This window comes from Gossypium arboreum, chromosome 5, assembly GCF_025698485.1.
Source record: "Gossypium arboreum isolate Shixiya-1 chromosome 5, ASM2569848v2, whole genome shotgun sequence".
Classification (NCBI taxonomy): domain Eukaryota; kingdom Viridiplantae; phylum Streptophyta; class Magnoliopsida; order Malvales; family Malvaceae; genus Gossypium; species Gossypium arboreum.
The window spans coordinates 89,940,119-89,955,704 of record NC_069074.1 but is presented as its reverse complement, the minus strand read 5'-3'; the positions used below and the strand labels follow the sequence as shown (position 1 = coordinate 89,955,704).

General features: G+C 32.8%; 1 protein-coding gene across 3 annotated transcripts; it reads left to right on the top strand.

The window, feature by feature from the left end:
* The first annotated feature begins 497 nt into the window (after positions 1-497).
* On the top strand, positions 498-6,876 carry LOC108489972 (uncharacterized). Of its 3 annotated transcripts, none has more exons than XM_053027852.1 (9): positions 498-660; positions 920-1,085; positions 1,476-1,562; positions 1,922-2,551; positions 3,589-4,044; positions 4,525-4,791; positions 5,160-5,918; positions 6,136-6,515; positions 6,637-6,876. In XM_053027852.1, exons 1-8 carry the CDS (start codon positions 629-631, stop codon positions 6,259-6,261), a joined length of 2,523 nt encoding a protein of 840 aa, XP_052883812.1. In that variant the 5' UTR covers positions 498-628; the 3' UTR covers positions 6,262-6,515; positions 6,637-6,876. The 3 variants fall into 3 exon arrangements, with proteins under 3 accessions (XP_052883812.1, XP_052883811.1, XP_052883810.1); XM_053027851.1 differs by lacking the exon at positions 498-660 and having other exon boundaries at positions 864-1,085; positions 6,136-6,297; positions 6,399-6,515; XM_053027850.1 differs by lacking the exon at positions 498-660 and having other exon boundaries at positions 864-1,085.
* The last annotated feature ends 8,710 nt before the right edge of the window (positions 6,877-15,586 follow it).

Here is a 15,586-nt window from a genome sequence, read left to right as displayed (position 1 = left end):
GTGAATTCCATCTTTTGTTTAATTTATAATTACGTTTTAATATTTTTATAATATAATAACAAATATTTTACATTAAGGAAAAAATCTTAGACAATAAGATTTTTAAAATTTTTAAAGAAAAACAATAAATTGAATCTACATGAATGAAGAAATTCAATGTTTTATATTTTATCTTGTTATAATTGTGATTTATTGAATTTTAAAGTTGAATGTGTATTTGAGTTTAATATATAATTAATCTATATAACTAATTTGTAAGTCTTTCAATTAATATATATTTTATCTTGTTATAATTGTGATTTATTAAATTCTAACGTTAAATGTGTATTCGAGTTTAATATATAGTTAATTTGTCTAATCAAGTCTTTCAATTAATAATTTATCTTTACATTGATATGCTCATTTCTTTATAATATTAAAAATAAATAAGTTATTAATATGTGTGTTTGAAATATGCAGAATGACTCTCGTCTCTGTTGCTGCCCCAAATTGAAAATTCTTGAGATAGGATATTGCAGTAGTTTAAAATATGTTTGTGCAAACACTTTGACTCAAGGGCTTCAATCATTAGAATCTGTCAAAATAAGTGGTTGTCCTCAACTTATGCAAATCTTCAAGATGGAACAAAATGAGAAAGAGCAAGGTGTTGTGGTTTCTCAGGTACTTCAGTATTTAAAAGTTTGAAGGTTAACAAAAATTTAAAAAAAAAGTTAAACATAAACCTTTTATATAACAACTATTAAATATATATATATATAAACTTATAATTTAAAATTAACTTACAATTAAATAGCAATTAATAATTTATGTTTATATTAATATGCTCAATTTCTTTATAATATTAAAATAAATAACTTACTAATATGTGTGTTTGAAATATGCTGATTGGCTCTCGTCTTTATTGCTATCCGAAATTGAGAATTCTTGAGATAGACAATTGCAGAGGTTTAAAATATGTTTGTCCAAGCACTTCGACTCAAGGGCTTCAATCATTGGAATCTGTCAAAATAAGTGATTGTCCTCAACTTATGCAAATCTTCAAGATGGAACAAAATGAGAATGGGCAAGGTGTTGTGGTTCCTCAGGTACTTCTGTATTTTAAAGTTCTAAAGTAAACAAAAATTTGAAAAAAGTTAAACATAAACCTTTTATATAACAACTATTACAAAATATGTAAAAGTTATAACAATTAAATAATAATTAAATGTTTTAAAATTAGTACATCAAATTAATTTATAAATTTTATTATCAAATACTATAATATTCACGTATAAATATAGATAGAAAAAATTAAAATAGAGAAATATTATATATTTATTTTCTATTGATGTTACACTTTAATATATTTATTTATATTTTATATTTATGTAATATGTTAATGATTATTTAAATTATGTTTTATAAATGATATTCCTCAATTTTATTTAAAGAAATATATTTTGTATAATATCAAAATATTTGCTTTATTCATGCAGATCCATTGCTGGCCAAAATTAAAAACCTTTCAGATACATGATTGCCAACTATTCTCATGCTTCATTGTACAAGCTCCGCTCTTGGAGGTATTATTTAGATTATTTGCACTTTGTATATAGATTTTGATAATGTCGCAAACCAGGTAATTGATATGTTGCTTAATTTATGCGATAATTCATTGCCCTTTTATATTTAGTTTGTAAGTGAATTCCATTGTTCACTCTTTAAATAAAAATGTAAAATCAAGAAATGGTCTCTCATGTTGAAATAATTTGATTGAAAATTTAAAATATGTCCTTTAAAAAACCAAAGATACATGTAGCATTGAAATTAGAGAAAGTAGGATTCACTGCTACTTGGAATATGTAAAATTCTGAACACTTGTGGGTAACATTTACTCTTGTGTGTTTTTATGACATTTATTGGCATTTTTGTGCATTTGCAGGACTTGTTTCTTAGTAACGTGGGAATCATATGGAAAACTGATGTGCCTGTATTGAATGAAGATTGTATAGTAATTGGGAATCATGAAAATGTATTTCAAGTTCAAGGTGGGTACTCATTCTCAAGGATAAAAAATTTGGGCTTGAGGAATTTATTTGAAATGGGGATTATATGGAACGATTTTGCTCAAGTTGTAACACTTGAGAACCTTACAACACTAATTCTGAGAGATTGCAAGAAGTTAAGATATATATTTTCACCTACGATGGCTCGTAGTTTATCACATTTGACTAATCTCACTGTTACAAATTGTGGAAATTTGAAAAGTCTCTTTTCCTTTGGATCTGTTCCTGTTCTTTCAAAACTTGAATGTCTCATAGTTGAAAGGAACTCTAAACTGGAGCAAGTATTTGAATTAGAAGATGAACTGGAAGTGGTAGCTGAAGAGGATATGAAATTCGATAAATTAGGAAAGTTATCACTTAGAGAACTACCGAGCCTCATTCACTTTGGTCCCAAAGGATATCATTTTGTTTTGTCAACATTGGAAGATTTGGAAGTAAGAGATTGTCCTAAGTTGACCGCTAGTTTCTCCATTGATTCACAGGAATTTGTGCATTGCGAAACAAAGGTATAAATTCTGCAACCCTTTAATTTACATGAATATTACACATTAATTAGTTTTTAATCAAATCGAAACAAACTATTTTCACATTAGCTCTTTTGCTTTTTTGCATATAACTATTGGTACAGGTTGATGTGATTTTTGTTGGGTTTAGAAAATGGAGTGAGGTTATTCTATAGTTGGTGGACTGAGTTATAGTTGGCGAAGTATGAAATAGGTTTGAGCTAAGAGGCACTGGAGCCTATGCTCCCAACACTCACTAATGCGTAAGTCACCAATTTAGAATAGAGGACACAAGATTGAAAATGATAATAAAGTATAAATATGCATAAGAGAGGTCATACTTGAGTAGAGGTTAGGGCTTGGCATTTAATAAATTTAATATCTTTAAAGATAATTATAAATTAAATAGCATAGAGGTATAAAAATATTATGGAAAATATAATAAATGACATATAATATAAAAATATATAATTAATTATAGAAGATAATAGTAAATTTTATTTTAAAAAATAAGTTTTCTATATATACTTTTATAAATACCCTTATCTTTAAAATAGCTGATTAAAAAATATATTTATATTAAAAGTTATAATTTAAAAATGAACTTACAAGTAAATAACAATTATATGTTTTAAAATTACTACATCAAATTATATTACAAATTTTATTATCAAATACTATAATATTCGTATTGATGTTACGCTTTAATATATTTATTTATATTTTAAATAATTCACGTATAAATATAAATAGAGAAAATTAAAATAGAGAAATATTATATATTTATTTTCTATTGACGTTACGCTTTACTATATTTATTTATATTTTATATTAATGTAATGTAATAATGATTATTTTAATTATATTTTAGAAAATTATTGAATTAATTTACCTTTATTTTCTAGGCTACCATATTATTTATTGGATAATATATGTGAGATATTAAAACTAGTGTGCATATAAATATAATTGAAATCATTATACAATGGATTTATTTGAGTAATGGTTAGTTTTGACTAATAAATATTATTTGATGACAGGAATCTATGGCAAATTTAATTTCTTTGCAATTAGGGTCATTTCCAGAATTGAGCTGCGTATGGAATGAATCGAATCATTGCATTGACCTCCATTATTTAGAGATTATTAAAATAACGGGATGTGGAAAACTTAAATATCTCTTTTCGGAATTCACTGCTCGGACTTTGGAGCATTTGAAATTGCTCTACATTCGAAATTGCTTCTCTTTGGAACATTTAATCGAAGAAGTGGAAAACGTGGATGAAATAGATGTTTCAAACATGAAAAATCATTATCCTCTATTGTGGCCAAAATTGGAAACTGTCGACATAAGAAAATGTAAAAACTTGAAATATTTGTGTTCAAGTACATTGGCTAAAGGACTTCCCAACCTGGAATCTATCAAAATAGAAGATTGTCCTCGACTTCTACAAGTCTTCAACGTGGAAAAAAATAAGGATGGATTTGGATTTCAGGTACTTCATTTTTACTTTTTGTTTGTTTGTTTTTAGACTCAAATCTTTTTTATGTTTTAAAAATCATTAATATTTCAACCTTATTTATCAATAAAATTTATTAATGTTTTGTTATTTATCAATTGTATGTTAATTTGTTGGAGACTAATATCTTTATTTAAAATTTCCCAAATAATATCATTGATTTTAAAGTTGAATGAGTATTTGAATTCAATCTCTTTCATCTGCTATTACCATGAATATTGTATTTTTATTTTTCTACAGTCATGATTAATGATTTTGAAGTGGTTGGAGTATCACAGTTTCAAAATATAATAAATACATCTCTTTCTAATTGGTAAAAGATTAATATATTTCTTTTTCATATGTTTTGAAAAAAATTCTTTAAATCTTAAATTATGTTTTATAAATGATATTCCTCAATTTTATTTAAAAATATATATTTTGTATAACATCTAAATATGTAGTTCATTCATGCAGAATCATCGTTGGCCAGCATTGAGAACTCTTCGGATAGTGAATTGCCAAATATTGAAATATGTGTTTACGAACACTTTATCTCATGGATTTCCATCATTGAGATCTGTTTACCTAAAGAACTGCCCTCAACTACAAGTCTTCAGTCCCACAGAAGAAAGGGATGTGATTGGTGATCACATTCTACTTAATGTGCCAAATCTGCAAAATTTATCAGTGTCAAATTGTCCCCAATTCTCATGCTTCATTGTAAAAGCTCAGATCATGGAGGTATTATTTAGATTACTTGCATTTTGTATATAGATTTTGGCACCGTAGTAAACTAGTAAATCCATATGTTGCTTAACTCATGCGATAATTCATTCTCCTTTTATACTTAGTTTGTAAGTGAATTCTATTATTCACTCTTTAATAAAATCAAGCAATGGCCTCTCATGTTTAAATAGTTTGATTGAAATTTTAGGGGTTTAAAATTTAAAAATATATACTTTAAAAAAAATCAAAGATACATGTAGCATTGAAATTACAGAAGTAGTATGATCTATTACTTGGAATATGTAAAATTATGAAGACACACGAGTAACACTTACTCAAGCGTGTTTTTTATGATATTTGTTGGGATTTCTATGTGTATGCAGGTATTGATGCTTAGTAACGTGGGAAATAGCCGCCAATTATTGAACGTTGATCTCCCCTTATTGAATAAAAATTGTATAGTAGTTGGGAATCATGAAGAAGTATTTCAAGTTCAAGGTAGGCGCTCATTCTTAAGGATAAAAAAATTGCACTTGAGGAATTTATTTGAAGTGCGGATTATATGGAAGGATGTTGGTCAAGTTGTAACCCTTGAGAATCTTACAACTCTAAAGTTGAGTGGTTGCAAGAAGCTAAGATATATATTTTCACCTACAACGGCCCGCAGTTTATCAAATTTGGTGGATTTTTTCATCGAGGGGTGTGAGGAAATAGAACAACTTATTTTAGCCAAGGATCAAGTTTCTTCTTCATCATCAAATGGTGATATTGGCCTCCAACCTATAAGCTTTCCAAAGTTGACAAAGATCACTATTACAAAATGTGAAAATTTGAAAAGTCTCTTTCCTTTTGGATCTGTTCCTGTTCTTCCAAGACTTGAAAGTCTCATAGTTAAAAGGAACTCTAAATTGGAACAAGTGTTCAAATTAGAAGATGAAGTGGAAGTGGAAGCTGAAGAGGAGATGAAATTTGATAAATTAGAATGGTTAACACTTGAAGAGCTACCAAGTCTCATTCACTTCTGTCCCGAAGGATGTCATTTCGTATTACCAGCACTGATAGAGTTGAAAGTAAGTGATTGCCCTAAGTTGACTACTGGTTTCTTCATTGATTCACAAGAATTTATGCATTGCAAAACAAAGGTATACATCTTGCAACCCTTTAATCCTACTTTATTTTGTGTAGTTATAACAATTACAACAAAATGCATAACATGCAAATTTTTTACTTAAATTACTTAACTGATTTTGTAAATTATTGGAAAATATCACTTTATAAAGTATATATATGTTTCTTATTTTTCCTTGATGACATGAGATTAAAATTTCAGTTATAAATTTTCTTTAATTATTTTTTTAGACACACCAATTGGTTGAGGAAGATGTGATTGAAGAGTCTGCCACTGTTTCAAATGCAATTTTCAACAAGAATATATGTTGGAGCCGTCGGGGGTTCAGTGAGAGTCAACTACCACACATTACATGAAAGAATGGATGATTTTAAGGCAGCTTTAAAAGCCAGGTTACATAAATCAATAAGTGGGGGCTTATGTTGTTCAAATTTTTTCGGTTAAGTTTCTGATATAATTTGTGTCTAACATGAGTTTTTTGACTTTTTTTAAGGTTTTTTTTTTATATATATTTAGAGGATCATGTATATCCCTATCCAAATGGACATGAATGCAAAATAGAAAATGAAGATTCGGAGTATCATAAGTTCAATATATCAACTAAATGCAGGTAAAAATATGATTGTCGATTTCAATTTTTAGTTCTTTTTTCTTTTCTAAATTTTCCTATATAATAATCAAATTTAAAGTAGTTCACTTGTGTTTATGTTTATTATTTTTGTTAAAAACAGGTGCGTTGATAATTGCGCTTCTAACTGGTATGAAGGCTTGCTTTAATTGAGTTGTAAAGCAAAATGATATATTGTCTCTTACTTCAAACTAATAACTTAGCTAGCTATAGTTATGTTGCAACTTTTATTGTATGTTTTTGCGTGTGTGTAGCGACGTAAAAAAAAATTTTGTTTCGCTTGGTCGCTAATTGTGGCGATTTATTAAACATTTGAAAACCAACTTTCGATTTCATTAACAAAGGAGTCGCCACGATCCTTTTTATAGGTGTGATCGGACACCTAATAAAATTATTTTAAAACAAAAAGAAGGCCAAATTTAGGTCTACGTGAAAGTCCGAGAAAAAATTAGGGTTCGAGTCGATTCTGCGAGAGAAGGTATTAGCACCCTCGCGACGCCCAAAATTGGTATCTCCTAAACATGTGTTGACTTGATTTTCAAAAATACGAGTTCAATATAATATTTAATCGTGATCCGATTGAAAAATGAGAATTTTAGTTTTCGATTTTTTAGAAAGGGTGTCCTGTTTTTTAACACAAGCCGGCTAATTTCACCCAACATAGCGATGAAATCGATGGCTTAATATTAAATCGGTACATTGCCTTATTTTTGAAATTAATTAAAACATGAGAAAAAATATTCCTAAAGTGAGAAATTAAAATAGATAAAGGACGAAAAAAATGATATCATTAATGAAAAATATTAACATGGAATACTAGAATATTAGAATAACAATAATAATGATATTTACAAAATAAAAACAAATCATGTACTAATAATAAAATAGGAAAAATGATATATTTGGTAATAATAATATAAAATAATAATATGTACATAAAATACATATATATATATGCATATAATAAAAGTATGTAATAATAATAATAATAATATCTACAATAAAAGAAAATATTAGGAAACGTACATAAAAAATATATACATAAAAATTTACAACAATAATATAAAATAATGATATGTACAAATATATATATATATATATATACATATGTACATAAAATATACACTAATATAATAATAGTTATAATAATACTAGCAATAGTAATAATTTGTAATAATAATATATACACAATATGGTATTTAAAATATATATATATGTATATATAATAGTATCTAAGAATATATACATAAGAAATATATAACTAATGGCATTAAAAATATATACATAATATATATAAAACACTTAAAAAAAGAAGGGGAAAGAAGAGAGAGAGAGGGGGAAAGGAAATCCGGCCAAGGGGGCCGATCACCGGCGATCGTCGGTCGCCGCTTCGTCGTTGCCGTGCCACCCACCGCCACTAGTGGCGGAAAAAAATTCTTAACAATATATGTATATATAAAGAAAGAAAAAAAAACACAAAAAAGAAAGAAAAAAGATTCGAAAGAAGAGGAAAAAAAGAAAAAATGCAACCTTTTTATTGATTTTTTTTGTGTTCAAAATTTGAAGGGATTTTTGTGTTTTTTCCTTTTTCAATCTTTCTAAAAATCCCCCCTCCCTCCTTTTTTACATGATTTTTGAATGGCTTTTTATAACCATCTTTTACATGATTTTCTATTATTTTTTTTCTATTTTGTAGGTGGTGGTGGTAGACAATGGGAGGAAAAATGGGAGGAAAAATGGGGCAAGTGGGAAAGTAGTTAGGTGGCTAGGTTTTTTTAGTTTTTTTTTGTTAGGTTTTTCTTTTTTCTTCTTTTTTTTTTGGGTTAGGTTTTTCTTTTTTCTTCTTTTTTTTTATTTTTGGGTTAGGTTTTTTTTGGGAGGGGCTTAATGGGCTTTTGAATTGGGTTTAATAATTGGGTTTTGTAATGGGTTTGGGTAGATGTAAATGGGTCATGGGTTAAGGGTTTTAGTGGGTTTAGAGGTTTGGTTGGGTTTTGATATAATCGGGCCCGGGCAATTTGGGCTTCTACAGCTGCCCCTCTTTTCTCATTGTCGTGCAACGATAATAGAGCAAAGATTTTCAAAGAAGACCAAATTTGCCCTGTCTTGCTAGGTCTTGACTTGCTTTGGAACTCTTCTTGTTTAGTTAGTCCCTTTTCAGTCCACCGCATCTTGTAGCTTTGGTTCAATCCACTGCAAATTCGGAGATATGCCTTGTAGCTTCAATCTGTTCCAATGTAACTTCAAGGATATGAAATGTATGGCTTCGATCTACTTCGCTGTAACTTCAGAAAGGTGAGATCTACAACTTCAATCTACTCTTCTATCGCTTCAGTGAGATAAGGTTTGTGGTCTTTTCTTCTGCGACTCCAGAAAGGCAAGTTCTGATACCCTCGATCAACTCCACTGTAACTTTAAGGAGACAGAATCTGACATCTTCAATCAGCTTCAATCTTTATTCTCTACTCGGCATGTGATCCTGAGCTCAACTCATTTTTCGCAATATGAATTGACTCTCTAAAAACAGACATTAAAAAGAAATTGAAAATAGCTCAAAGACGTGAGCCAAGGCTCAACTCACCTCTCGCAATATGAGTTGATTTTTGAAACTTAACTTGAAAAGCGATTTTGAAAATACCTCGATATGTGATGAAGGTTCAACTCACCTCTCGCAATATGAGTTGATTTTTGAAAAGCAAAATTAAAAGACTCAACTCAACTCTCGAGAATTAAAAGCTCAACTCACCTCTCGCAATATGAGTTGAATTTTTTGAAAAAAAAATAGAAATTGAAAATAGCTCAAGACGTGAGCCAAGGCTCAACTCACTTCTGCAATATGAGTTGATTTTTGAAAACAGAATCAAAACAGATTTTGAAAATACCTCGACATGTGACTCGAGGCTCAACTCACATCTCGCAATGTGAGTTGATTTTTTGAAAAATATAAATTGAAAAAATACCTCGGTGTGTGATCAAGCTCAACTCACCTCTCGCAATATGAGTTGATTTTTTGAAAGACGAATTGAAAATAGCTCATTAGCGTGAGCCAAGGCTCAACTCACCTCTCGCAATATGAGTTGATTTTTTTTGAAAGGCGAAATTGAAAAGCAGAAATTGAAAATACCTCGGCGTTTGACTCGAGGCTCAACTCGCCTCTCACAATCGAGTTGATTTTTTGACAACAGAATTGAAATTACCTCGGCGTGTCACGAGGCTCAACTCACCTCTCGCAATATGAGTTGATTTTTTGAAAAAGAAATTGAAATACCTCAAGATGTCTTGAGGCTCAACTCATTTCTCACAATATGAGTTGAATTTTTTTTTTGAAAGATAGAAATTGAAAATACCTCAGCATGTGAACCGAGGCTCAACTCACCTCTCGCAATATGAGCTGATTTTGAAAAAGTAGAAATTAAAAGGTTCAACCCACCTCTCGCAATATGAGTTGATTCTTGAACAACGTAAATTGAAAACAGAAATTGAAAATACCTCAGCGTGACCTGAGGCTCAACTCACCTCTCGCAATATGAGTTGAAATTAAAACACAAAAATTGAAAATACCTCAGCGTGCCCCGAGGCTCAACTCACCTTTCGCAATATGAGTCAATTTTTTTTTAAAGGCAGAAATTGAAAAACGGAAATTGAAAATACCTCGGCGTGTGACCTGAGGCTCAAATCGCCTCTCGCAATACGAGTTGATTTTTTTGACAACAGAAATTGAAATTACCTCAGCGTGTCCTGAGGCTCAACTCACCTCTCGCAATATGAGTTGATTTTTTTTTTTAAGGCAGAAATTGAAAAACGGAAATTAAAAATACCTCGGCGTGTGACCTGAGGCTCAACTCGCCTCTCGCAATACGAGTTGATTTTTTTTTGAAAATACCTCAACGAGTCTTGAGGCTCAACTCATTTCTCATAATATGAGTTGAATTTTGAAAACAAATTGAAATTACCTCGGCGTGTCCCGAGGCTCAACTCACCTCTCGCAATATGAGTTGATTTTTTGAAAATACCTCAGTAGCGTCACGAGGCTCAACTCACCTCTCGCAATATGAGTTGAACATACAAAAATTGACAATACCTCAACAGCGTCCCGAGGCTCAACTCACCTCTCGCAATATGAGTTGATTTTTTGAAAATACCTCGGTAGCGTCTCTCGAGGCTCAACTCACCTCTCAAATATGAGTTGAATTTTTGAAAAAGCAAGTTGAAAACACCTCAGGCGTGTGACCCGAGGCTCAACTCACCTCTCACAATATGAGTTGATTTTTTGACAAATGAAATTGAAAAATACCTCGGCGTGTAAGCCAAGGCTCAACTCACCTCTCGCAATATGAGTTGATTTTTTGAAAAATAGAAATTGAAAACACCTCAGCATGTGAGGCTCAACTTATCTCTCGCAATATGAGTTGATTTTTGAAAAACATAAATTGAGCAGAAATTGAAAATACCTCGGCGTGTGACCTAAGGCTCAACTCGCCGCTCGCAATACGAGTTGACTTTTTTGACAACAGAAATTGAAATTACCTCAGCGTGTCCTGAGGCTCAACTCACCTCTCGCAATATGAGTTGATTTTTTTGAAAGGCAGAAATTGAAAAACGGAAATTGAAAATACCTCGGCGTGTGACCTGAGGCTCAACTCGCCACTCGCAATACGAGTTGATTTTTTTGACAACAGAAATTGAAATTACCTCAGCGTGTCCTGAGGCTCAACTCACCTCTCGCAATATGAGTTGATTTTTTTGAAAGACAAATTGAAAACGGAAATTGAAAATACCTCGGCGTGTGACTGAGGCTCAACTCGCCTCTCATAATCTGAGTTGATTCTTTCAAAAACATAATAATGAAAAGAAATTGAAAATACCTCGGCGTGACTCGAGGTTCAACTCACCTCTCATAATATGAGCTGATTCTTTCAAAACATAATAATGAAGACAGAAATTGAAAATACCTCGGCGTGACTGGGGCTCAACTCACCTCTCAAATATGAGCTGATTTTGAAAAAGTAGAAATTAAAAGGTTCAACCCACCTCTCGCAATATGAGTTGATTCTTGACAAACAGAAATTGAGATTACCTCATCATGTCCTGAGGCTCAACTCACCTCTCGCAATATGAATTGAAATTAAAACACAAAAATTGAAAATACCTCAGCGTGCCCCGAGGCTCAACTCACCTCTAGCAATATGAGTTGATTTTGAAAAACAAAAATTAAAAGGCTTAACTCACCTCTCGCAATATGAGTCAATTTAAAACTAAAAAATACCTCAGTGTGCCCCGAGGCTCAACTCACTTCTCGCAATATGAGTTGATTTTGAAAACAACAATTAAAAATACCTCAACGTGTCTTGAGGCTCAACTCATCTGTCGCAATATGAGTTGAAATTAAAACACAAAAATTGAAAATACCTCGCGTGCCCCGAGGCTCAACTCACCTCTAGCAATATGAGTTGATTTTGAAAAAACAAAAATTAAAAGGCTTAACTCACCTCTCGCAATATGAGTCAATTTAAAACTAAAAAATACCTCAGCGTGCCCCGAGGCTCAACTCACTTCTCGCAATATGAGTTGATTTTGAGAACAACAATTAAAAATACCTCAACGTGTCTTGAGGCTCAACTCATATCTCGCAATATGAGTTGATTTTCCTTGAAAAGCATGAATTAAAATATCAAAATACCAAAACCTGTCCTTTGGTAGAATTCGAGTGTCTTTTCCTTTGATTCAGTGCGACTCTTATTCAAGATTTCTTGCTCTGTTGGAGTACCTGTATATGCCATGTATGATGTTATCATGATATGCACATGTTTGTCTTAAATGCTTTTATGCCTACATGATTATGCAGTGCTCCTTAAGCATGTTTGTCGGATGTCCATTTAGCCACGATTGTTGAGGATCTGTGTTCATTGCTTTGATTCTCGACTTTCTCTTCAGGCCTTATACCTGTCTTCAAGCTTCACGAGTAATCGGCGTTTCTCAGATATTACTCTTACGCCTCGATTGAACTTTGTTCTTACTTTGAGACTCTTGTGCTTATCAAATTTTCATCCAGGTAATGCTTAACATTTCTTTTGTTTAGAGTATGTCATTTCACCATTTATCATGTAAATAAACACATAATGAGATATATGAAAAAGGTCAAATAGGGACAAAAATGATATCTCATATTCATCTATTTCAAATGTGGCAAACAAAGCAAGTTAACCAATGAGAGTAAAAAAATGTCAAAAAGAAAGAAAGGATCGTATTCAACGGATACAAATGCTCTAGATATTCAACACATGAACTCTTCCTCGTTCCTCAATCAAAAATCTTTTCGAGCGCGGCTTCTTGCTTAGAAGATTTCGAGCTTTCAGAAATGCTTCAAATACTGTAGCCTCACTGCTTGACCCACTGTTCAAAATGCCTTGCTCTTTAAGCCTAGTTTGCTTCATTAGAATGCCCTTTCGGGTTTTTATCCTAATCTTTTGTGTTAATCAAGATGCCTTTTTCGGGTTTTCACCTTGATCCCTCTCTCTTTTTCTTTTTTCTTTTTTCTTTTCTTTTTTTTTTTAAGATGCCTTTTTTCGGGTTTTCATCTTGATTTTCTTTTTTTTTAAGCATAATATTTCTTCACAGTATCTGAATTTACTGGATTTGGTAACTCCTTCCCATCCATCTCAGTGAGAATCAAAGCTCCACCCGAGAATGCTTTCTTTACGGCGTATGGTCCTTCCCAATTTGGGGCCCATTTTCCTCAGAAGTCCTTTTGTATTGGGAGAATCTTTCTCAGCACAAGTTCTCCTTCGTGGAATTCTCTTGGTCGTACTTTCTTGTCATGGGCGCGATTATTCTCTTCGGTACATCCGTCTGTGACAAATTGCCTTTAGACGTTTTTCTTGATGAGGTTTAATTGATCATATCGAGCTCGAACCCATTCTACTTCTTCTAGTTTCGATTCCATTAAGACTCGTAGAGAGGGGATCTCAACCTCGATAGGTAGCACAGCTTCTATTCCATATACCAGAGAGAAAGGGGTTGCTCCCGTAGATGTCCGCACAAATGTACGATATGCATACAAAGCAAATGGTAGCTTCTCGTGCCAGTCTTTATATGTCTCGGTCATTTTTCCAATAATCTTCTTAATATTCTTGTTGGCCGCTTCAACAGCTCCATTCATCTTTGGGCAATAAGGCGATGAGTTATGATGCTTTATTTGGAATTGCTCGCATACTTCCTTCATCATCTTGTTATTCAGATTTATGGCGTTATCTGAAATGATTCTTTCAGGCAAACCATATCGACAAATGATTTTCTTTTTCAAAAATCTGCAAACTGTAGTCTTTGTCACATTGGCAAACGAAGCAGCTTCTATCCATTTTGTGAAGTAATCAATAACCACAAAAATGAACCGGTGTCCATTAGAAGCTTTTGGGGAAATTGGCCCTATAACATCCATGCCCCACATAGAAAAAGGCCACGGAGAAGTCATGACGTGAAGAGGCAAAGGGGCTACATGAATTTTATCACCATAAATTTGACATTTGTGGCATTTTCGTGCGAAATTAATGCAGTCGCTTTCCATCGTCAACCAGTAATATCCGAGTTTCATAATCTTCCTGGCCATAGTGAAACCATTGGCATGTGTCCCGCAAATTCCCTCGTGGACCTCTTTAAGTATTTTTCTAGCTTCAACAGCATCTACGCATCTCAAGAGCACCTGATCTTTTCCTCTTTTGTACAGGATGTCCCCATCAAGAACGAATCCCGCTGCCATTCTTCTGATTGTTCTTTTGTCGTTCTCGTTTGCTTGTTCGGGATACTTTTGATTCTTGATATATTCTAAGACATCATGGAACCATGGCCGTCCATCTATCTTTTTTTCAATGCTGAAACAATGTGCAGGGACTTCATGTATGCTCATTTGAAGAGGCATTATTTCTGTTTCTCTGTTTGCTTTGAACATTGAAGCCAAAGTGGCCAGGGCATCAGCCAATTAGTTTTCTTCTCGTGGAAAGTAATTAAAAGTTATTTCTTTGAATTCTTTAATCAACCCTGCCACGAGATCACTGTATTTAATCAATTTTGGGTCCCTCACTTCCCACTCTCCACGGATTTGGTAAACCACTAGGGCTGAGTCCCCGTACACCTCCAAGATCTCGATGTTTCGTTCGATAGCTACACGAAGCCCCATGATACAGGCCTCATACTCTGCGATATTATTGGTACAGAAGAAGTTCAATCTTGCGGTGAACAGATAATGATTCCCGTCTGGTGATACCAGGATTACTCCAATTCCATGCCCTAGAGCATTTGATGCACCATCAAAGCACATCTTCCATGACTTCTCTTTTGATGACTCGGATTCTATTTCTATGATACACATTAAGTTTTCATCTGGGAAATCGAATATTAAAGACTCATATTCCTCTGTCGTTCGAGTTGCTAAGAAGTCAGCTATTGCGCTCCCTTTTATCGACTTCTGATTTACATAGGCAATGTCATATTCTGAAAGGAGGATCTGCCATCGCGCCATTCTTCCTGATAGTGCCGGCGATTCCATCATGTATTTTATTGGGTCCAGGTTTGAAATTAGCCATGTCGTGTGATACAACATATATTGTCTGAGTCTCCGAGCTACCCAACCAGAGCGTAACAGTATTTTTCAATGGACGAATACTTTACCTCATATTCACTGAACTTTTTACTGAGGTAGTAGATCGCCTTTTCTTTCTTTCCTGACTCGTCGTGTTGCCCAAGTACGCAACCCATTGAACTTTCGAACACAGTCAAATACAATATCAATAGTCTTCCAGGAGTTGGCGGTACTAGCACTGTAGGACTGGACAAATATTGTTTTATCTTATCAAAGGCCACCTGGCATTCCTCGTTCCATTCTCCCGGGTTATGTTTTCGAAGAAGCTGAAAGATTGGGTCGCATTGGTTGGTAAGTTGAGCGATAAATCGGGCGATGTAGTTTAATCTCCCTAAAAATCCTCTAACTTCTTTTTGAGTGCGCGGAGGCGGTAATTCTTGGATGGCTTTTATTTTATCTGGATCAACTTCAATGCCTC